The sequence below is a fragment of the Trichosurus vulpecula genome, chromosome 8, assembly GCF_011100635.1.
Source record: "Trichosurus vulpecula isolate mTriVul1 chromosome 8, mTriVul1.pri, whole genome shotgun sequence".
NCBI classification, from domain to species: Eukaryota; Metazoa; Chordata; class Mammalia; order Diprotodontia; family Phalangeridae; genus Trichosurus; species Trichosurus vulpecula.
In genome coordinates, this window is record NC_050580.1 from 99024012 (window position 1) to 99047481 (window position 23470).

The window sequence follows — 23470 nt, forward strand, 5'->3', positions numbered from 1 at the left end:
ATCCTCTATGGAAATTTTATATAAAAACTCAGGATTAAAAGAAATAACTAAGAGCATCGAAAGTTCATAATCTTCAAAGTAGTTATTTTTCATCAGAATTTTTTGAATTAGGCAGTCCTTAGCTTATAGTGATTATTGTTTTCCAGCACTCATAAATTACACCACACATTTTCTATTTATAGCACAGCCAGTAAAAACTGCACAAATGAATACCTGCTTCCCCATGTGTTCTTTGTGTATTCCAGGATCAGTTTGGCCCCACAGGTACTCCTAACCTCCCTCCATCTGCACAGTTCTTTTCTCTATGTTCTCTCAGCTCCTAAACGATTGAAGGCAACAGACATTTGCTAAGCATCTACTACTAGAATGCACCAGCACAAACGCCCCTATATGGTCTCCATGGTTTTTTTTAGCTCCAGTGGCAGAGAGAGGGTAGGGAAAGAGGTAAGGTGAACAAAGTAAAGGAGGGAATGAAAGGTGATGTAAAACCAAGGGAAAATGTCCCAGATTAAAAAGTGATGGTAAGAATAATGAATGAATGAAAGAACCAGAATGCCATAAATTTAACAGCCCAAAAGATGGGAAATGTACCTTTCTCCTTCTTCAAAGAGGTATAGGGTTTTGGGTATAGAATATTGCATATACTGTATGACTTGGTTAATGTATGGGTTGGTTTGGTTTAATTGTCTTTTTTTCTTTTGTTCTTTGTTACAAGGGATAATTCACTTGGTAAAGGAGAGGGGAGGCATATATTCAGAAATGAAGATAATATAAAAACTAAAGATTATTTTAAAATTTCAATATTTAAAGTTAGGATATTGATTTCAATTTTTCCATAGCCAATAAATTGTTTCTCTGCATAAAAGAGGGGTTCAAAAATGCTTTGAGCAATGGCAGCCTTCTTGGAATACGCACATAAAAATCCCTAAAAAAGGCTAAGAAAAAACTCATTAGGAGAAGTTCTAAAATGCTTATTTTAACTATGCTATTATAGTCATATATCATATTGAATTATTTAAAACAATCTGATTTTTAAAGGAAAAGTCATGTTATAATAACTATTTTAATCTACTATTATAAGAAATAGTGTCAGTCTTTTGGCTGCAATCCATTTAGATAGTTTATTTTTGTAAATTTAGGATTGAATTTAGCTCTTTGGTCAACATTCAGGTCAAAGCTCTAAGGTTTTTTTCACATCATAAATACCATTGTAAAGAATCACTGAATGAAAACAAATGAAAATAAGATGTGAATCAAGTATTTTTAAAAGAAGGTATGCCTGTTCTGAGGCAGTAAAACAATCAACAACTTTCTCTTCAATGGTTACATTTAGATAGAAGGCAGTAAAACAAACATCCTTGGATCAAGAAAAGCCATCAAGTAACCACACGCTCCTCTTAACAAAATGTTCCTCAAAGGTGCCTGAAAAAAATTTTGCCACAGCATTCTGATGAAGATACCCCAACACTTCGTTTGACACCGTAATATTTACATACACACACACACACACACACACACACACACACACACACACGTGCACTCCTGCCAGAAAATGTTTAAAAGTTATTTTTTTCAGAATATGTCTATATTTTATAATTTTTTATTTATAAGAAATCTCATTTTAGGAGAACAAAATGTTCATGAACACCTTAAATTTGGACCTCTAATGATTAAAAAAAATCCACTAGCTTTACTCAAAGCAATAACAATAATACTGCCCTATACTCAATATGAGTCACAAAATAAAAGTGTTATAAGAAATAGTGCCATTCTAGTATCTTCTTGGCCCCACACGGCCAAAGCTGCCAAGCCTTTACAAAGGTTGCTTCCCTTAGGCCTTTTTCCTCTCTTCACCCTTTGGCTATAAGAGTTGATCAAAATATGGAATGCTGAACACCCAGTGGGCCAAATAGGTCAGACACCTAAACTTGTATGAATTTCAGAGGATCTTACCTCCAAAGATCCAGATGGTAATTTGGTAGTTTAAGCCAACCACCTCGAGTGTCAACTGCTGACATTTTTGTTGGATGATAAGCAAGATGAATCACTCACATTTATATGCATTATGGATCAATATTTATGAACAGTTCATTAATAAATTATTAAAAGATAAATACAAAAAGTTTCAATAATCAAAATAGGTAACAGAATATTTTGGTTAATTTTGAGGCTGAGAATAGCTTTGTCAATAGCATAATACAGAAAAATAGGTTTCAAAACATTTTTGTTGATAACCTTTCTAAAAATGACTAGTAAATGTTTTCCACTAGTATAGCATATTTTGATTATTTGGGACCATCACATAAATGAATCACTATAGGACAGCAAGGTGGTACAGTGGGATAGAGTGCTAGGCCTAAAGTCAGGAGAACCTGAGTTCAAATCCAGTCTCAGAACCTTACTAGCTTTGTGACTCTGGGCAAGTCACTTCACTGTTTTCTGCCTTAGTTTCTCCAACTCTAAAACGGGGATAATAAAACCTAGTAGGCAGCACCTACCTCCTAGAGTTCTTCTGAGGATCAAATAATATAATATTTATGAAGCACTTGGCTAGACACAGAGAAGGGGTTTAATAAATGTTTCCTTCCTTTCTACTAGGCAAAAGTAATAAAAACACAGAACACATAGGAGATCAGCAAAGCAAGATATGCCCAACAATCTTTTCCCTCAAAAAAAATCCTCCTCAATATGCTGTTTTCTTTTTATTTGGCCCTCTTCTCTTCCCTAAAAGTGGGGTGAATGGAAATGGAGAGGTGGAAAAGATAGTTAATTAAGAAACTGGTTGAGATTTATGTTTTCAATGGTGTAGGAAAATCCCCAGTATAAAACTCCCTCAACCATGTGTGACTGGCAACTTATTTTCTTTAAAAGTGGCCCAGGACAAAGTGGCTCAGTGATCTGCCTGTGTGTCACAGGACTTGAGCACTATGGCTTTCCTGACTCCTAAGCACCAGAGGCAATTGAAAGATACTGGCCAACAAATGTTGTGCCATAATATCCTATAAGACCATTAGAAAAATAGTTCTTCCTACCAATGTAATCTTCATTTTTTTCATTTTAGAGAAATAAAAAGCATTTTTAAAGTTTTTTTACACTAAAGTCATATTTCAATGTACTATTCACAGCAGGAAGTAATCCTTGCTTCTCAAAGGCTATACCAGCAGAGTGTAAGCTTTCAGACTCATCCAACAAAGTTGCCTTTGAATGTAAATTTGTTGCAATCAATGCTGTATTCTATATTGAGCTAAGTTTCAAGCCTACTCTCCCAGAGACTGAAGCAGTACAAGGGAAAGGATGTCCCTGAGATGTTGGGGAAATATATATATACATTTGTTCTTACTATTATCTTTGAAGTAAATATTCGTTTGTAAAATGATAGTAAGTGGTTAAATGGAACTGGGTGCTAGAGATAGAGCTGACATCCTAACTCACCTGCTCTATTTCTTATGCACAATTACAATTCCCATTTCAGTGGGTTTACATACAGTCTGTCCTCTATGCCTACAATTTGCTCTCTCCTCACTTCTCTGTTTTTTAGAATCCCTAGCTTCCTTCAAGGCTTCAAGTGCTACCTCTTACGAGAAGCCTTTTCTGACCTGCTCTCTCCTTCCTACATGGCTATATTCCACTGGACTTCATCATTATGCCTCAAGAACTTCATCATCCTACAAGAACACTTCAAATCTGGCACTCATACCTCATAAGTGCTTCCTTGCACTGGGGCTCCTCCCTACGACTGGAGAATGGAGATGGAAACCTCCCAGAACCTCTGTGTGATGAGGGTACCCATGTTAGCCAGCTCTTCCTTTGCCACCCAGCTATATTCCTCTGGACTTTGTCTTCATGCCCCATGCTGGCTACCACACTTCCTTTCTTCTCAAGTTCCCTTTGTGTGTTGTCTTTCCCCATTAGATTGTAAGCTCCTTCAGAGTGGAGACTGTCTTTTTCATTTTATCTAAAATATTAAAATATTAAAAATGTTTATTGACTTATATCAAATTATCTTGTAATTACTTATCCGCGTACATATTGTCTCCCCCAGTAAAACATAAGCCTCTTAAGAGCAGGGAATTTCACTTTTCCTTTGTATTCTTTACATCATCATCATAGATATTAGCATTTCAAAGTTCACAAAGCATATTATGTATTTTTTTTAAAAATAGCTACATATCTCACTGTCCAAATGACAGCACAAAGCCATATGTTTTTTGTTCCTGACATACATAACAAATGTAGGGATTCATGATAGGTACATAGAGAACAGTGGCCTTACCCACTTTGCTTAGTTTCATCCTAGCTCAAATTTAGATGTATGCCAAGCCTGGGAGCATCTTAAGAATTTTAAACCCTAAGTCAAACAGCAGTCTGGGACAAAGGACTGTAACTTAGCCTCAGAAAACAGACAATTTAAAAGACAGACAATCTTAGCCCAGGACAATTTGGCTGGCATTTGTCCAAGGACTGTTCTGGGTGTGTGGCAAATATCTCACTATAGCCATGAAGAGCTATCAGAAAGACAGAAAATTATTAATGGCAACAAAGCAGACATGGCCTGCATTTGGCCTTACAGAGACCAGAGAAGCATCACACAGCAAGTAATCACAGATTACTTGCCAGCAGTTACCAGACCACAAGCAAGCATCAAACAGAAACATTACACATAGTGAAAAGCAGGCCCAGCACAAAGTGTAATGACATCACTAAAAGACACTGTTGTCCCTAAAGCATCAATGGTATGAGTTGCCCCTCAATTCTATGTCCTGGCCATTTATGTTTCCTATCTGTGTGCCCTTCCATGAATGTGCCCTCACCAAACATATTCTATACATGTTCCCTACGTATAAACATTTTTCCTACAGATGGTACGTATATCTGTAGGAAACAGTGCCTCCAAGCTTACTGGGGGAAGAGGAAGGAACATTCTATAGCAACTTTTCTCACTATACTATTTTGCTAATACCTTTGCTTTATATTATGTTTCCTTCTTCTATGCAGCCAGGGGACACACTTGGAGGAACTCCGGAGTTCTGAGCAGATGCCCACATGCTACACATGTATTTTCACATCTGGACCTCACAATCTTTGGGACAAGTACCATAGTTGTTATCACGATCTTACAGATGAGGGAAATGGAGACTCATGTAGTTTTAAGTGGTTTGTCCCTGGTCACAAAGCTAGTGAGTTTCATAGGCTGGAATAGACTTAGTTCTTCTGGACTCCAAGGAGGGCACTTTCCACTAAGCTGGGCTGCCTCCCAAACACCTCACACACGCTCCCTTGCACACAAAAATGCTTTGTAAATGTCTACTGAATAGGAAGGGAAATTAATTCTCAATTTTAACACCTAACATGCAAAAGAAATTCTAGAATACAACCTATTAGTTGTGTTTCATTTTTATGCTATCTTTTTACTCGAGAATGAAAAGGCAGAGCCCTTAAAGTTCAAGCTAAGAAAGAAATACATGATGTAACATTCTCAATACTTGCAACCAACTTTAGAACATAAGTCAAAGTTTACAAATCATAAAATAAAATGCTTCTATCAAACAAAAAACTCTAAGAAAGTAGTATATAATCAAACAAAACATGACTTACTTGTAGAGGTGACAAAAGCAAGGCCTTAGGAGAGACTTGCCACAAAGTCATACAAATGATTAAGGGGCAGAGTTGGAACTTGAACCCGGGCTCTAAACTATAAATCAAGCACTCTTTCTATTGTACCCTTTAGAAATGAGTACATTATATAGCTACAAAAGGTGAGGGTCAGTTGAGACAAATAATCAATCACACCACAGTACCTTGCTCAGATACAACTACTTCTATTGAATCACTGACTCCAAAACACTAAACTAACGTGCTCATTCATGCTCTGTGGATTTTGTATAACATAGTAAGTTAATTTGAAACTCTAGCATTTGTGTGTCTGGCGGTGTAAAAGAGAGCCATTCCAGTCAAGCTTCTATAACAAAATAGTTTTCAAGGAGAAAGACCAGCCTCAATCTCCTCCCCACCCCCCTGAGGAACTGTAGATTTTGGAAGTGTCAAAGAATTCTGACTTCCAACTGGTGTCCTAGAAGCAGCTCAAAGACTCAAAAGCTAGTGGCAGCACCTTTATCAGGAGCTGAAGACAGGCAGCTTCAAGACTCTACAAGGAGCTCACAAGAAAGCTATACCATGTCTAAGGGAAACTTCATGAATATCTCACAAAGGGAAAGAAAAGGACTTCAGTAAATAAGAGCTATAAATTACTCTTTTGTCACATACTCTCACAGCTTGAGCCTACTTTCCCCTGGACTCCCTATGTATTGGTGGAAGAGTGTATCACAGACTTTTAAAGGGATACTTTGTACCAATTGTTTTTACTATACTACCTTAGTAAATAACTCTTTCTACAAGCTAATTAAGTTTGGCTGACTAATTGACATCAACTGATAGTCATGGGGGGAAAGCACTGCAGTGGAGTCTTACAAGCATTAGAAAGCCATCACTCAGAACCCTAAAAGGAGAAGAAGCAGCTGTCCTTTGGGAACCCAACCTGCTAGTGCAAGTTAGATTCAGGACAGTAGCTCTAGAGCCTATGCTTCACCTTGTATATGATGTCTCTGTTTCCCTATACGATTTCACACTGATGAAATCCTTTGTCATTTTACTATATTGTGACATTTAATACTAGAAGCCTAGTTTTTCAGAAAGGCCTGGGTACATTGAGACAATCTGGCAAAAATTGCTAACTTGAACCTACTTCATTAGAAACATTAGTACAAACTATATAGAACTCTTTAACCAGAAGGCAATCTGAGCACCAAAAATCTCTTCACTCTAGTAATTAATTTCTCCTTAATGTGAAGTCATAGTCCTGCTGGATTTCATAGTTGTATAGTTGCTATGAGGTACATTTCTCCTTCCCTTACAACATAATGAAGCATATTCAAAAGACACTTCTTCAAATTATTCCAGAAATTATTCTAATTTTAAAAGCTCTCTCTATAATAAGGGTGTCTTAAACCTTCAAACATAGCAAATTTTAAAATCAATATACCATGCATAAACAAGTCTGGATGATTTAATTTCTATTGATAAGACTACCACTTTCTTATTCATGGTTCATCGAGCTATAATTCAAGAATACAGTTATGCTAACACATGACATTAATATTTCCTTTCCATGAGATAATTGAAGTAATGAATGATATTTTTGTATAAAATGTTTTCATATAAATTATTGATGTAGAGTTGTCAAAAAAAATTGAAAATGAAGCACAGTATTAAAACATGTCAAGGAAAATAGAGCAATTATTAAAAAAAACAAATATATAGAATCAGCAGGAATGTCCAACTTTACTAAGACAGTCCTTTCTCAAAAATTTGATATTTTAACTAAAAAATGTTTTTAAGCTCTAAAGTAAATTTCTGCATCTCATGTACCAGTTAGAGCGTAACTAAAGTTCTTTCCTTTAGTTTAACCACTCAACATCTATAAAATGAAAGGTTTTGATAAGATTATCTCTAAAGGTCAATTCCTGCTGTAACATTCCAATTCCTTTTTCACAAGTCCCTTTTAGCTATTTATGTTTTATGGATAAGGTTTTCTTCTAAGATTCTTTCTATTTCTTCTGTTCTGTATTGTAAAGTCCCTTTTGGTTCTTAACATTCTTTTTTTTTCTTTAACATTCTAGCACTCTCTAACATTCTAGTGGTCTGAGGTTCCTTCCAAGTCTTATATTTTAAGATCTTTTCCTGCTCCAACATTTTATATTCTCTGTCCTAAGGTCCCTTTCTTCTCCAATGATTTAAAAGTCAAAAGGTCACTTGTTTACATTTAAAATGAAAGTTAAGCATAGTTTGACATTGCTTTCTCTGATAATCTGTTACTCAAACATTACATGTTCCAAACCTGTTAGAGTATTATAACTATAAATAGAAATAATAATTTCACCACTAGCAAAGTTGGTAATGATTGAGAATAAGTTTCAACTGAGAATAGGAGGTTGAAAAGCATTTTATATATTAACCAGGATTAACAAATTGCTTCTGTGTCAGTTAATGGTTTAGCTACTAAAAGACCCCTTAGAAGCTTATTAAAAATAGAAGCAGAAGTGAAAGTTAATTTTTCTCCTCCTACTCCAATACAGTAGAATGGCAGCCTCAGGCACCATACAATATCTTTCCAAAAGGGAATATCTTTTAAAAAACATTTTCTCTCTTTTATGTCTATTACTACTAGATTTTGACAAGAGTTATAAGCAGTTTCAGATGCTCATTATTATAGCAATTTAGAAAAGGTAACCTCGCATCTAGTATTCCAATCTACATTCTCTTCTCTTTCACCTGTCTTTAATCTTACTAGCCACATAATTTTTCCAACTCATCATTTTCATCAAATCAGTAAGTAGTTCTTCATTTGTAATGGAATAAAGTATAAATTCCATATCCTGGCATACACAATCTGGTTACCTTTCTTATCTTATCTCATACTATTTCTCTGCTTACACTTTATTTTCCAACAGGATTATACTTCCTCACCACTCCCTGACCAGGTGGTCTAAATAGCACTTCTTAAACTGTGGGTCACAATCCCATGTGAGGTCTCAAAAAATTTGGCAATAGTAAAAGGTTCCTGAATGCATGATGACCAAAATTAATTCAAAATCAAATTCATAATGAATCCAAAGTGTTTCTGGCAGCAATTGCCAGTGTTGTATCCTGCAACTTAACTGCAGCCTTGGTTCTGATCACAAAGTATCCTCACTCTGCTCTTCCCATCCCCTCAGGCCACACAATGCCAACCAAAGCTGCCAAATGTGAAAAGGGGTGAGGAGTGGAAAAAGTTTAAGAATTCCCAGTCTGGATCCACCTATTAAAATCCCTCCCTTCAAAGCCCACTTTTACCATGAAGTCTTTCCCAAATGGAAGTGATCCTGCCCCATTCAAACTTCAAATAATATGTTGCACGGACCTTACCTTTGAGCTTCACATTCTCTCTTACATTACAATTATTTAGAACAAAACTTGCATTTGTGTAGCACTTGAATGTTTGCAATGTGTTTTCTTCACGACACACAACATGGTATATGGAAAGAATACTAGATTTGGAGTCCAACATCCTCTGTTCTGTCTTTGCCACTTTCTACCTATGTAATCTCAGGTACATTATTTCACTTCTCTGGGTCTCAGTTACCTTATTTGTTAAGGATCCCTTCCCAATTTAACTTTGTTATCCTATGAACCCTTTGAGGTAAGTTGTGCAAACAGTATTATCTCCATTTTACAGATGAAAAAACTAAGGGTCTAAGAGATTGACATGGCCATGGATCCAGGAATTAGTTGAATGTCTTCATCAGGATTTGAAATCAAGGCTCCAGATTCCAATTTTAGTATTCCATTCACTACTCCTCTCTGCTTTTACACATTTCATGAGTTTGCCTACTAAATCATAAACTCCATCAGGACAAGAACTGTCTTATCTTATTATTACCTTCTTATCTTCAGTGCCTAGTATAGCACTCTTCATATAGTACATGCTAAATACTGAAGTAAATGAGCACATGTTTATCATCTGCTACCAGATGGGCTGAGTCCAATGATGTCTTAAAATCAGGAGTTCTGAGCTACAATGGGCTCTAGGGATCAGCCGTCCACACTAAGTTCAGAACGAATATGGTGAGTTCCCAGGAGAAGGGGGCCTCCATGTTGCCTAATGAGGAGCAAATGGGCCCAAGTAGGAAACAGAAAAGGTCCAAAGCAGTAGTGAGATCAGGCCTACGAGTAGCCCCTGCATTTCTAGCCCAAATAAGAAAAGGAAACCCAATTTTCAATTTTTTTAAGAAAAGTATAGAATGATGGATTGATCTTACTCAAGCAAAGCAAGGCATTATTCTAAGAGTTTTATAAATATTATCTCATTTGATCCTCAAAACAAAGATAGGTGTTGTAATTATCCCCATATTACAGATGAGGAAACTGAGGTAAACAGAGGTAAAGTGACTTGCCAACGGTCACAGTTAGTAAGTGTCTGAGGTCAAATTTGACCTCAGGTCTTCCTGATTCCAGGCCAATTGCTCTATCCACTGAATCACCTAGCTGCCTCAAAGAAAAGAAATTGGGGGAAATCTGACAACCTTCCTACGTTTGGAGAGAAACACATTTCAAAAAATCCAGAGAAGAATTAGTAGGATCCCAGAGTATAAAATTCTATGGGGCAAATTAAGTATGAAGCTCTCAAAAATGACATTCTCAGGAAACAGAGAAATACAATTTAATGGGAAAGAAAAAAGGAAAGTTAGTTGTCCAAAGAGAGCAATGTGGATACAAAGAGAACTCATCAATGAATTCAAGTTTTTAAAAGACATGAATCTAAGATGAAAGCTAAGGAATTAATGCAAAAGCATAGCAAAGTCCTGTAAGAATGTGTCAGGAGTGCTTAAGCTCAAAGATCTGAGACTAATGAATAAAGCAAAAAACAGAAATTTTAAAAAGTTATTTTAGCTAGAGGAGGGAAAGAAAGGAGAATAAAAGAAGTGACAGAACCACTCTTCATTGTACATGGCATAATTACAAAAGGGAGAAGAGAACTGCTAATCTTTATTTTGCTTTTGTTTTCTATGCCAATGAGAATGATCCTTGACCCAGGAAGGATAGAACAAAAGTTGTGAATAGAGAGTGGATATCTGAGATAAAGAATAAGAGAGTAACAGAGCACCTAGCTTTCCTCAATGTGTTTGTGTCACCAAGCCCAAGTGCCTGAGGCATTGAAAGAACTGTCATTTTTGAATGATCACAAAGAACAGGAAAGATATCACATGGTGGGGAAAGGAAAATGCCCAGGTCTACAAAAAAGAAGAGACTGGAATATGCAAACTATAAGCCAGTGAGCTTGATTCTGATTCCTGGCATAATTCTAGAATATATTATTAGAGGGGTGGTTAGTGAATAGCTACAAATGGAAATGATGAGCAAAAAGCCAATGTGGCTTCATTACCAGGAAGTCATTCTAGACCACCTTCAGTTCATTTATTTTTGCCAGTGTTATATCAGCATAATGCTGCAAATTTCCCCAGATTTCAACAAAGCATTCGATAAAGTCTCTTATACCATTGTTGCAGCCAAGATCAAGAGATGTAGGCTAGTGTAAAGGCAATCAGTGAATGGGAAGATCTTTCCCACCCATTTGAATAGCCTTTGGGGGCAGGGCTCTCAGGGTCCTGGGGGGAGTGGCTAGGACTGGAGCCAATGGAAGCCTGTGGTGGGAGGAGCTTACTGAACAGTTGGAGCAGAGCTAAGAGGCAGTTGGTGAGAGCAGTTAAGAGCTGAAGGAGAGAGGAAGCAGGCAGCTAGCTGGAACACAGCCCGGAGATTGTCGAGGACGCGGCAGCAACAGCAGCAGGCAGGCGCTACAAAAAAGCAGGACTGACCCTCATGGAGACCGGAGAGTGCTGAGCAGGGGCTTGAGGCCAGTGGGTGGTCTTCTTGCTGGACAGCCCTGGCATTGGGAGGGGGGAGAGGGAAGCACCAATATGGCCTGGCTTGCTGCCATAATGTTTTTCTGTGGCCTCCTAGTCACTATTGTGAGATGGGCATATTGGTTTTGGAAAGTTCTTGCCAGGATGTCAAATTGGGGACACTGGTCCGTGGGTCTGCTACTTTTGAATTTCAATAAATGCTTTAACTCCTCTGCCTTCTACGTAGAGATTTCCTTATATCCTGCGATTCTGGACCATTCAGGCATATTCATGGTTACCTTGGAAGTCATGAATTCTGCCTTAATGATATAGCTATAGTGATCTCCAAACATTTTTGTCCCAGCAGTAAAAATGTCTTGAATATAAACTAACATACTAATAATGTATGTATTTACAAAGTATATATGTATATACTCTACTGATTATGTACTCAATATATTTCAACAGTTATACAAATGAATGAATGGAAAAATATTTATTAAATCAGTGGTATCAAAACCAAACAGAAAAAGAGGCCCCTAACCCATCACATAAGGATCCCTGTGAACTGTACATGAACTTAGAAAACCACATATCTATGTTTTATTTTATTTTTATTTATTTTTGTTAAATATTTCCCAATTACATTTTAATCTGGTTTGGGCAGAACCAAACATATATACTTGTGTGTGTATTTTCACACACTAGTATACATATCTATATTAGATATCTACTAATAATATATGTTTATAAAGAATATATAGGGGGGCAGAGCCAAGATGGCGGCTGGAAAGCAGGGACTTGCATGAGCTCCCCTCCAGGTCCCTCCAAAAACCTATAAAAAATGGCTCTGAACAAATTCTAGAACTGCAGAACCCACAAAATAGCAGAGGGAAGCAGGGATCCAGCCCAGGACAGCCTGGATGGTCGCTGGATGAGGTCTATCACGCACAGAGCAGAGGGGAGCGGAGCTCAGCGTGGGCAGCAACAGAACCAACCAGACCAAAAGCCAGGCGGAACAGGCCCTAGCTCCCTGAATCAGTGAGCTGTGGCAGTTACCAGACTTCTCAACCTACAAACAACAAAGACAACAGAGAAGGTTAGTGGGAAAAGCTGCAGGGGACAAAGTTCACGGTTTGGCCACCACCCCAGGGGCAGCGGAGGTAGTGCAGCTGCAGAACTACAGCTGCAGTTGCTTCCTGCCCCAGGCCCACCTGGTGGGAGGAATTAAGTGGCAGATCAGAGCAGGAGTGCACAGCCTGCTTAAGATTTGTGTCCGGTCCAGGCTGGTGGTTCTTGAGGAAGAGTGCTGGTGCGGCAGAGCTGGCTATACAGAAATAGCTCTGAAATCAATGGCGCCTCCCCTCAAGCTTGGAACAAAGTACTCTTTCCTCTACAAACAGTCATGCCCCGATGAAAAACTCAAGGTCAAGTAAGTTGGCTGGGAACATGGCCAGGCAGAGAAAACGCACTCAGATTCACTCTCAGACTTTGGAATCTTTCTTTGGTGACAAAGAAGACCAAAACATACAGCCAGAAGAAGTCAACAAAGTCAAAGAGCCTACATCAAAAGCCTCCAAGAAAAACATGAACTGGTCTCAGGCCATGGAAGAGCTCAAAAAGAAGTTGAGAAAGCAAGTTAGATAAGTAGAGGAAAAATTGGGAAGAGAAATAAGAGTGATGCAAGAAAACCATGAAAAACAAGTCAATGACTTGCTAAAGGACACCCAAAAAAATACTGAAAAAAATATTGAAGAAAACAATACCTTAAAAAATAGACTAACTCAAATGGCAAAAGAGCTCCAAAAAGCCAATGAGGAGAAGAATGCCTTGATAGGAAGAATTACCCAAGTGGAAATGGAGGTCCAAAAGACCACTGAAGAAAATACCACCTTAAAAATTAGATTGCAGCAAGTGGAACCTAGTGACTTGATGAGAAATCAAGATATTATAAAACAGAACCAAAGGAATGAAAAAGTGGAAGACAATGTGAAATATCTCATTGGAAAAACCACTGACCTGGAAAATAGATCCAGGAGAGATAATTTAAAAATTATTGGACTACCTTAAAGCCATGATCAAAAAAAGAGCCTAGATATCATCTTTCAAGAAATTATCAAGGAGAACTGCCTTGATAGTCTAGAGCCAGAAGGTAAAATAGAAATTGAAAGAATCCACAGATTGCCTCCTCAAAAAGATCCCAAAAAGAAAACTCTTAGGAACATTGTTGCCAAATTCCAGAGCTCCCAGGTCAAGGAGAAAATACTGCAAGCAGCCAGAAAGAAACAATTGGAGTATTGTGGAAAAACAATCAGGATAACAGGATCTAGCAGCTTCCACATTAAGGGACTGAAGGGTTTGGAATACAATATTCCAGAGGTCAATGGAGCTAGGATTAAAACCCAGAATCACCTACCCAGCAAAACTGAGTATCATGCTCCAAGGCAAAATATGGATTTTCAATAAAACAGAAGACTTTCAAGCTTTCTCAGTGAAAAGACCAGAGCTGAATAGAAAATCTGACTTTCAAACACAAGAATCAAGAGAAACATGAAAAGGTAAACAAGAAAGAGAAATCATAAGGGATTTACTAAAGTTGAACTGTTTTGTTTACATTCCTACATGGAAAGATGATGTATATGATTCATGAGACCTCAGTATCATAGTACCTTAAAGGAATATGCATACATATATATATATGTATGTATGTACATATATGCATATATATACATATATATGTATGCATATATATACATATGTGTCTATGTATGTATATATGTAGATATATATATGTATAGACAGAGGGCACAGGGTGAGGTGAATATGAAGGCATGATACCTAAAAAAATAAAATCAAATTAAGGGATAAGAGAGGAATATACTGAAAGAGGAAGAAAAGGAGAAATAGAATGGGGTAAATTATCTTGCATAAAAGTGGCAAGAAAAAGCGGTTCTCTAGGAAAGGAAGAGGGGGCAGGTGAGGTAGAATGAGTAAATCTCGCTCTCATCGGATTTGACCTGAGGAGGGAATACCATACACACTCAATTGGGTATCTTACCCCACAGGAAAGAAGGAGGAAGAAGATAAAAAAGGGGGGATGATAGAAGGGAGGGCAGACAGGGGGAGGAGGTAATCAAAAACAAACACTTTCAAAAAGGGACAGGGTCAAGGGAGAAAATTCAATAAAGTGGGATAGGTTAGGAAGGAGCAAAACATAGTTAATCTTTCACAACATGAGTATTGTTGAAGGGTTTTACATAATGATACACATGTGGCCTATGTTGAATTGCTTGCCTTCTTAGGAAGGGTGGGCGGGGAGGGAAGAGGGGGGAGAATTTGGAACTCAAACTTTTAAAAACAGACGTTCAAAAACAACAACAAAAAAAAACTTTTTGCACGCAACTAGGAAATAAGATACACAGGCAATGGGGCATAGAAATTTATCTTGCCCTACAAGAGAAAAAGGGAAAGGGGGATGGGAGGGGAGTGGGGTGACAGATAGGAGGGCTGACTGGGAAACAGGGCAACCAGAATATACACCATTTTGGAGTGGGTGGGAGGGTAGAAATGGGGAGAAAATTTGTAATTCAAACTCTTGTGAAAATCAATGCTGAAAACTAAATAGATTAAATAAATTAGATATAAAAAAATAAAAAACACACCATCAAAGAAAAAAAACAGAATATATATATTATTCTATTAATTAATCCTGCTAACCTCTCAAGCTAATATTAAGGATATCAAAGACTTAGGAATGTTTGTAGGCAACAGGGGAAAGAGTCAACAACTAAAGACAGACTGAAGATAGACGGGAGTGAAAGATCAATGGGGCAAGCTCCCAGAAGAGATGGGAAAGAATAGGATCAAGGGCACAAGTAGAAGGGATTAGACTTAAAAAAGAACGATCACCTCTTTCTCATAGATTGTAACAAAAAGGCAGTGAAAATGTAAAGACTTTCTAAGTAGCAGAGATAAAGAAGCCTGTGATAGGTGGCCTCAATTTTCTTAATAAAGTAAGAGTTCATCTACTGAGAAGGAAAACTGGTGATGTAGGAAGGGGTTTGAAGAGAAGTTTTGTTGTGGCCACTGTGGGGAGCATAATAGAGAATCAATCCGAAAAAAGAAAGAATTTTCAGATAACGGTTGAGCTCAGGTCAAATAAAATTATAGTGATACCACCTGATATATTTACATGCCTTTCCCCAGCAGCATTGAGAAATACTGGAATAGGAACAGAGAAGGTAAGTCAACATTGGCAGGTCATAATCGGTGGCAGGAAAAGAGTGAGAGATATTGAAGGCTAGAGCACAGTTATGGCTAGACCAGTCAAATCTAAGGTATAACCTGTGATAAGAAAAAGAGGCCACGCTGGAAGTGATGAGATGAACAGGAAAGGATGAAGTGACTGGAGGGTACAGTGAAGACAAAGAACAGTTTTAGGAGGAGTAAGGCAGAGAGAGATGTTTATGTAATTTAATACTAGAGAGGCAGAACTAATGGGTGATGTGCTAGACTTGGAATCAAATGACTTGGGTTCAAGTCCTGCCTCTGACACTTATTAGCTGTATGACAACAAGCAAATCACTTAACTTCTCTGAGAATCTGGCAACTTAACAAGACAAAAAGTTAAAGACAGAATCTGCTCTGCATGTGTGATAGGAATTCCCCTACATCAATGAGGAATTCTCCAACACCAATGAAATCATTAATAAGTTATAGCAGCTCATACTGATAAAGCATTTTGAATCCTGTAAAGTGGATTGAGATACCTCCTATACTATCTCTACCCCGGTAATGGGACAGTTAGGTGACACAATGGATAGGCACCAGGCCTGGAAGTCAAGAAAACCTAGGTTCTAAATCTGGCCTCAGATACCCTTACCACCTATGTGACCCTGGGCAGGCCAGTTAACCTCTGTTCATCTCAGTTTCCTCGTCTGTAAAATAGGGATAATAATAGCACCAACCTTCCAGGGTTGTGGTGAAGATCAAACGAGATAATATTTGTAAAACAGCACAGTGCCTGGCACATAATAAGCACTATATAAATGTCAGCTATTTGTTATTATTATTATTAATGAAGTGTTTAAGAATTAACACTGCCCCTTATCAAATATATTATTGTATGATATTCAACTAGAACTGAAGACAAATGGAACAGAGATCAGAAAAAAGATAGACAAAATCTGCATTGCTCATATTTTCAAAAAGCACCATCAAACACAATTAAGGAAATGAAAGTCAACTGCTGATTATCTGAAACCATCATATATTTACATAACTTTCCAAAGCAACATTACTTTCTTTATAAGAATGCAAGTTTAATGAAGAAATGCCATACCATTTATTTTGGGTTACATCAACAGTTGTAATAGATTTGTTTTGGTGTTTTCCTAAAGCTTTAACATCTATGGAAAGTCTTTTTTTTAACTTTAAAATAGGAATTATCTTTTTAAATTCTGGTTGGTGATTGTTAAATGAGTATTTGTATATTTTAACATTAGCTCAGTGTTTTAAAAAATGACTTTCCAATTGTGAATTATGGGTCAGCTTGCAGTAGAATGAGTGCTAGCATATCCGAATTACTAACTAGAATCGCCTCACTCTATAGCCACCTTAAAGGTCCTTTCACAGTGGGTTTCCACAACCACCGCACATAATACAATCACAGAATGTATAGGCTCCCTCAATGAAGGAATTTTCCTATAATTTTATCATAATGTGTGGATATGTCCATTTGAAACGATCATGGGACTTTTGACCACTGGGTGAAAGACAAGACCACACTACCCAACATGAATCTTCTAATTGGCTGAAAAGATCCAGGATTAAATATAAAATCCTCTACTTAGCTTTTAAAATTTTTCGTAAGCTGCCCCACTCGTGCCTTTGCAGTTGTCTTACACTTTGCTGCCTTCCACATATCTACAGTCCAGGGACACAGGCTTCCTTGTTTTTACTGGCACAGGATACACCATCTCCCAACTCTACTTTTTCACTTGTCTGTCCCCCATGAATAGAATACTCTCCCTATTTACTTTTGCCTCCTTTCTTCCCTGACTTCCTTCAAGTTTCAACTAAAATTCCACCTTGTGCAAGAAAGCCTATGCCAATCCACCTTCATCTTTGTGTCATCTAAGACTACCTCCAATTTATCATGTATATATCTTGTTTGTATGTTGTTTCCCCAACTAGAATGTGATCTACTTGGAGCAGGGACTATTCTTGCCTTTCTTTGTATCCACAGTACTTAGCACTGTGCCTAGTACATAGTAAGTGCTTAATAAATGCTTATTGACTAAGACCTCTGAGCTGCATATAAAAATAGACCAGTCAAGCAGTAGACCAGCCCAGGAGTAAACAACTCCAGGTTCAAGTTTCTGATAGATAATTAAATAATGGAGGGGAGAAGGGAAGAGAAGAAAAAGTTCCTCCATTTCTTTCCTCCCTCTACCTGACTGAATTAATCACATCACTGGGGAGAAGGAATCAGTAGAAGCCAAGGCATCCACCTGAGAGCAGAGAGAAATTATGAGAATAAAGGATCACCTAAGAAAGCAGAAGCTATATACAGTACTTGGTAACAAAAAAGAGATACACCAAAGAAAAAACATGAAAACATCTGGATGTAGAAGGAAAGGTAAGGGAAAATGCAACTTCAAAGGGTGTGATCCCTTGCAACAGAGAAGAGTGCTAACAGAGAAGTGGGTATCTAGGTAGTACAGTAGATAGAACACTAGACCCGGAATCAGGAAGACCTGAGTTCAAATTTGGCATGTGACTCTGGGCAAGTCACTTTGTTTGCCTCAATTTCCTCAGCTTTAAAATTTAGGTAATAATAACACTTACCTACCAGGGTTGTTTCAAGGATCAAATGAGATATTTATAAAGTGCTTAGCACAGGGCTTGGCACATAGTAGGTGCTATAGAAATGGTAGCTATTATTATTAGTTCCAGAGCAGTTCCATAAAATGCCAGGAGTTATGTGTTACCACTTTGATATTTGTGCATCTTCCATGTTATTCACCATGATTGTACTCTAAGTCTGAACCCAGTCTCCCCATGAACCTCTGTGTATTTGTGGAAGAGTTCACTTCAGTTTTTTAGGGGAATTTTTTTTACCAATTATTTTTACTATATCATCTTAGTAAATACCTTTGCTAAAAGATAATTGAGGCTACAATTGGAAATACTCCAATGAATGACTTTAAGGGACAGTACTAGAAACCTAATCCCTCAGGGTCATTCCTAGAACCTTGAGGAAAATAGTAGTCAGCTGCCAGCTGGGAACCTAGCCTGCCAATGCAAGAAGGAGTCAGGAAAGTGGCCCCAGAAAGGGAAACAGAGCAACATAAAGAAAAAAATGTGCCATGTTACTGACTATATGCTGCTATGGACAAAAGAAAGGAATAAAAGAAATATCTAAACCCATACATTTTTCCTACAATGTGACAAGGAAGTCATTTTTTTAGATAGGTTATTTCAAATAGCTACTATCACTCTGAACATGTTCAACAAGAAGGAACACATTAAAGCAGTCTGGAAACTAAGGAAATGCATCACCTCTTTTTCCCCCAAAGGTATATCTATGCATAAAAGCCTAAACTAAGAAAAACCAAATAAACACCTTGCTATGCTACTCCTATAACATTGATGCTAGCATAATTTTAATTTAATTACTTTTTTCTTTCCTCTCTTTGTTTCAGAATATTACCTTAATTGTTCGCAAAATGTTAATTCAATTAATTTAGGAGCTCAAATTTGATTTATTAAAAATATATGAAATTACCCCTATATTGAAGGGCACATATTTATATTTATTGAATAATACAAAAAATTCATGGATATAAGTGATTCATTATTCTTTTGATACATGGCAAAAATAGAATTATATAAGGATACAGAAAAAAATCAATCTAACTTCATTAAAAATTACTTACTTCCCTCTTATTAATGAAAAGAATTTGAAATATATATTTGGCACCAAAGAAAATTGATATTTATTCATTCTACCTGACTTTTCTTGCCCATTTAATAAACTAACTGCATAAACTTGTTCTTACCTCAGTATTTCAACAAGCTGTCGCTGAAATACCATGCCTTAATTGTTCTACTTACATAAGTCAACATGACAGTTTAATTTACCTTACAGGTAAAAAAAAGTGCCTGATACGTTTACAAATTATAAAAAAAACTTTATAGGGGAGATGTTGGTGATGAAGGATTGCTGTTTGTGAATAATATACTATATACTAAAATGGTTTCTAATATCAAAAAAACTAATTTATACATGACTTAATATCAGAAGTTCTCACACCGTCATTAGCAGGAAAATCTTAGACTATGACTGGAATTTGTAGCATGTGTTCAGTTTATGAAATAATTGTTTTCAACAATTCAGCTTCTAAAATAATAGTTCTAGGAAAATAATGCTCAATAAAATGGTTTAGTTCAATTCAATAAGTACCAGGATAAAGTGAATATAATTAAAATGTGATAAATATTGATCACTTTACATTGATCATTACAACTCTAACACCTTGGAAACTTCCAGTCTTGTCGTTCTCCAAAGATAAAAATTGTGTTTTACCTGTGGGAGTAAGAACATAACTCAGTATTCTCCTTTTCAAATAGGAATAGGTGGAAGAATACAATCAATTCTTTTAAAATGGAAGTAAATACACTAAAATACACACAGGTTTTGCTAGAATATCTCCTTTTCCTTTTTTTCCCTATCCATCAATCTTCCATCCCAGCTAAGCATTTGAGGAGTACCCTTATTCCCCAGTGGATTCCCTATAGTAGAAAAGCTAGGTTACCATGGAGCCGGCCAATTAATTTTGACACCTGCTTACTAAGATTGATCAATCATTTCTGATGTCTGTTTGCTAGGTTGCTATCCTTCAGTTTAGAAAGAGATTTCTCAGGATAATTAATGGCTTGAGAATTTCTATTTAGAGACTTTCCCAGTGTATTAATAGTTCAACAGCCTGATAAAACCAGCTACCATCCTCAAAATAAAACCTTCATCAATGCATAGGTTGCCATGTACTTCATTTCAATATTTTTTTCTTTTAAAGATAATATTTCCATTCTTGACTATTATAAAAGACTGAGAGAAAGCAAGTTCATCTAAATTAATGTGATTATGATCACATATTTAGAAATGAAGTGGACTTAGAGATCATCTAGTCCAACTGTCTCATTTTATAGTTGAGGAAAATAAGGCACAGAAGGGTTAAGTTACTTGCTCAAAATTACACAGGTATTAGTGGCAGAGACTGGATACGAACCAAGGGCTTTTGACTCCAAATTCAGGACTCTTTACACTTTACTGTGCTGTCAAATTAGATCTGGAGATAAGAAAAGCATGCATAAGTACTGGAAGTCACAATGAATACTCTATTCTTTAAAAATGATAAATGTGTTAAATGATCAATTTATGAAATATTTTCATTTAAGTGTGCAAACATTTAAAATTCTCTTCATTTTAAATATAAATTGAGAGATATAATTGATAAATGTTATTATTTAAGCCTGTTTTTATTTAATTTACTATCTTCCTTACTGACACAAGCAACATCTGCTTGTGAAGTCACTAGCAAAGAGCCTCCCCATCCCACTCCTTACCCGCCCCCCTCTATCCAGCTGGTCAATAACTAGCTCTACTGCTATAAAATACAGCTGTGAGCCTCTCATAACTCTGCAGATGTTGGTGCTCTTTAGATAGATGGGAAGGATCCAACCACACTAAGCCAAATGTCCCTAAGTTACATGTCATTCAAACAATTTTGGTGTTCCTAGCTAAAGAGATATCAGAAAATGCATATGGCTTCTTCACTCTCAGCCCCTGCTTCCAGTTTATACCTTCTAAAACTCTGTATAACTTATCAGATAATGAAGTTGACTGCCACTGTTATTGGCTAATTAAACCACCTGTCCTAATGGAAAGAAAGCTACAAGCAAATGCTGAAAATAAAACTCTATAAAATGTCACTTTCCTCATCTGAAACTGAATATTCACTTACTTTCTCTAACACAATCTCGATTAGCCTCTCTTAGAAAAAGACTCCTAGACTGTGCTTATTTTAAAAGCATATGCCAAATATGTGCTCTAACCTATGTAAGTAGATCAAAAAAAAACAAAGAATTAACCCTGACTGAAAACTGGCAGACCCTAACAAAAAAAAACCCATAGATTTCTTCTAAATGAAAGTGTCATTTGAAACGTTACACGTTTTCACGTTGAGTTCATAGTCTATTCACAGGGCAAATCAAAATTTCATCAATTCCCTTTTAAAAGGACTATTGGCATTATTTTAACAGTCAAAAAAGCTTGGGAGGAGGAGGTGGAGAGAGCAGAGCTAGGGGCTTTAAAACTCTATGGACACATCTTTGCCTCCCTCATACAGTAATAAGGCATTGCTGTGTTCCTGGCACTAAGATTATGACCTAGATATACAGCATTCTTCCTTTTCCAAGATACCTACAAATAGAACTAATAGGGGTTTCACCTGGATTTCTCTTTCATTCACAGTAATTATGAGTAGTGTTCGGTTTTCCAGGCCACAGACTAACCACACGCTCCATATTCTCAACAAGAGCACTGAGCAACTAATGAACTTTACAACTGTCCATTGCAAGTTAAAGCAGAGCGCATTTATATAGTTTAATGGCTAATTTATTTACTGTCTGCCCTTATCTTTTTTTTTGTCTAAATCAGATTCCACCAAAGTAAAAAGCATGTAAAGTTATATGGCAAATTGTTCACCTCGATATATCTAAGAAACACCCTCAGTGACTACTTTCACAATTTACCTAGAATATCGATGATGAAATAACCTTACTTTGGCTGGCGGTGGTCCAACCATATTCCTCCACACACACATTTCCCAAACCAGATATTCCTAAATTTTTCGGTTATTTCTATTTTTCTTTCACTCTCCCAAAGTCAACCCACCCCCAGTTCACTACATCCCTCAAACCGAAGTTCCCCTCAAAAGAATAGCGAAAGTGAGGAGGCACTTTCGGACGGAGAAATTCAAAACTGCAGGATTATTCCTCGCTGCCGTAGACTGGGACTGGTGAACAGGGCATCCGCCGACACAGGGTTCCCCCAAAGTCCCCGCTCCGTCCTTGGCCTCTGTCCTCCACAGACAGTCCCAACCCACCCATCTTCCTCCTCCTCGTCCTCCTCAGTTACACCTGTCCCCTCTTCACCTTGATGCAGCTGCTGATGCTGATGCTGCCATCCAGGGCACGGCGCCCTGTCCGTGCCCGTGTCTGTTGCCCCGGGAGGTGGAGGTAGACATTAACCGAGAAAAAGAAGACGGGACAGGACCGAAGGAGAGAAGAGGCGAGGCCTGAGCCGTAGGGGTGGAGAAGGGGAAGGAGGAGGTGGCCAAACTACTTACTTGAATCTGCCCTGGCAGTGCTGACACTGGTCCCCCACCCAGCCCTGGTCGCAGAGGCAGGTGGCGTTGACACAGCGGCCCGAGAAGCAAGAGGAGCTCCTGTCGCACGGCTTGGACTGGGACACCTGGGCGTAGAGCACCAGGTAGAGGAATCCGTAGCCGAGTAGCCAGCTGGGGGCATCCAGCAGCCAGGAGGAGGCGCCCCCGCCCCCGCCGCTCCGGGTTCGCCCCAGCGCTGGGGCCCGGGGCTGCGGCGTCTCCGGCTCCATCATCGGCCGCCCGCGGACCCCAAGGCTCTGCAGGAGGATTCGGGCCGGGAAGCCCCGGAGGCTGCAGCCAATGCTACTGTTGCTGCTGCTGCTGCCGCCGCTGCGGGGGCGGCGTGGGCGGAGGAGGCGGTCGCTGCCGTCGCCGTCGCCGTCTTCACCGGCGCCGGCCCCCGTCCCGCTCCCCCCGGAGGACGGATGGAGCTCCGCTGCCGCCGCCGCCTCCGCTCGGCTCCCCCAAGTCCAGCACGGGCATCGCCGCCCCTACCCTCCGTCCCCTCAGGCTCGTGACCTTGGCCTCGCCGGGGCGACCCTACGATAGATAACCGAGGTCTGGACGAAGGGACTGCAC

The 23470-nt window shown here is 38.3% G+C and overlaps 1 protein-coding gene across 1 annotated transcript in view; it reads right to left on the reverse strand.

The window, feature by feature from the left end:
* ATRNL1 (attractin like 1) overlaps window positions 1–23129 on the reverse strand; it is a 578692-nt gene extending 555563 nt beyond the window's left edge. The window contains exon 1 of the mRNA XM_036736548.1: window positions 22853–23129. Within this exon, the coding sequence (XP_036592443.1) occupies window positions 22853–23124 (272 nt within the window). The 5' untranslated portion in view covers window positions 23125–23129. The remainder of the gene's footprint in view (window positions 1–22852) is intronic.
* Window positions 23130–23470: the final 341 nt, after the last annotated feature.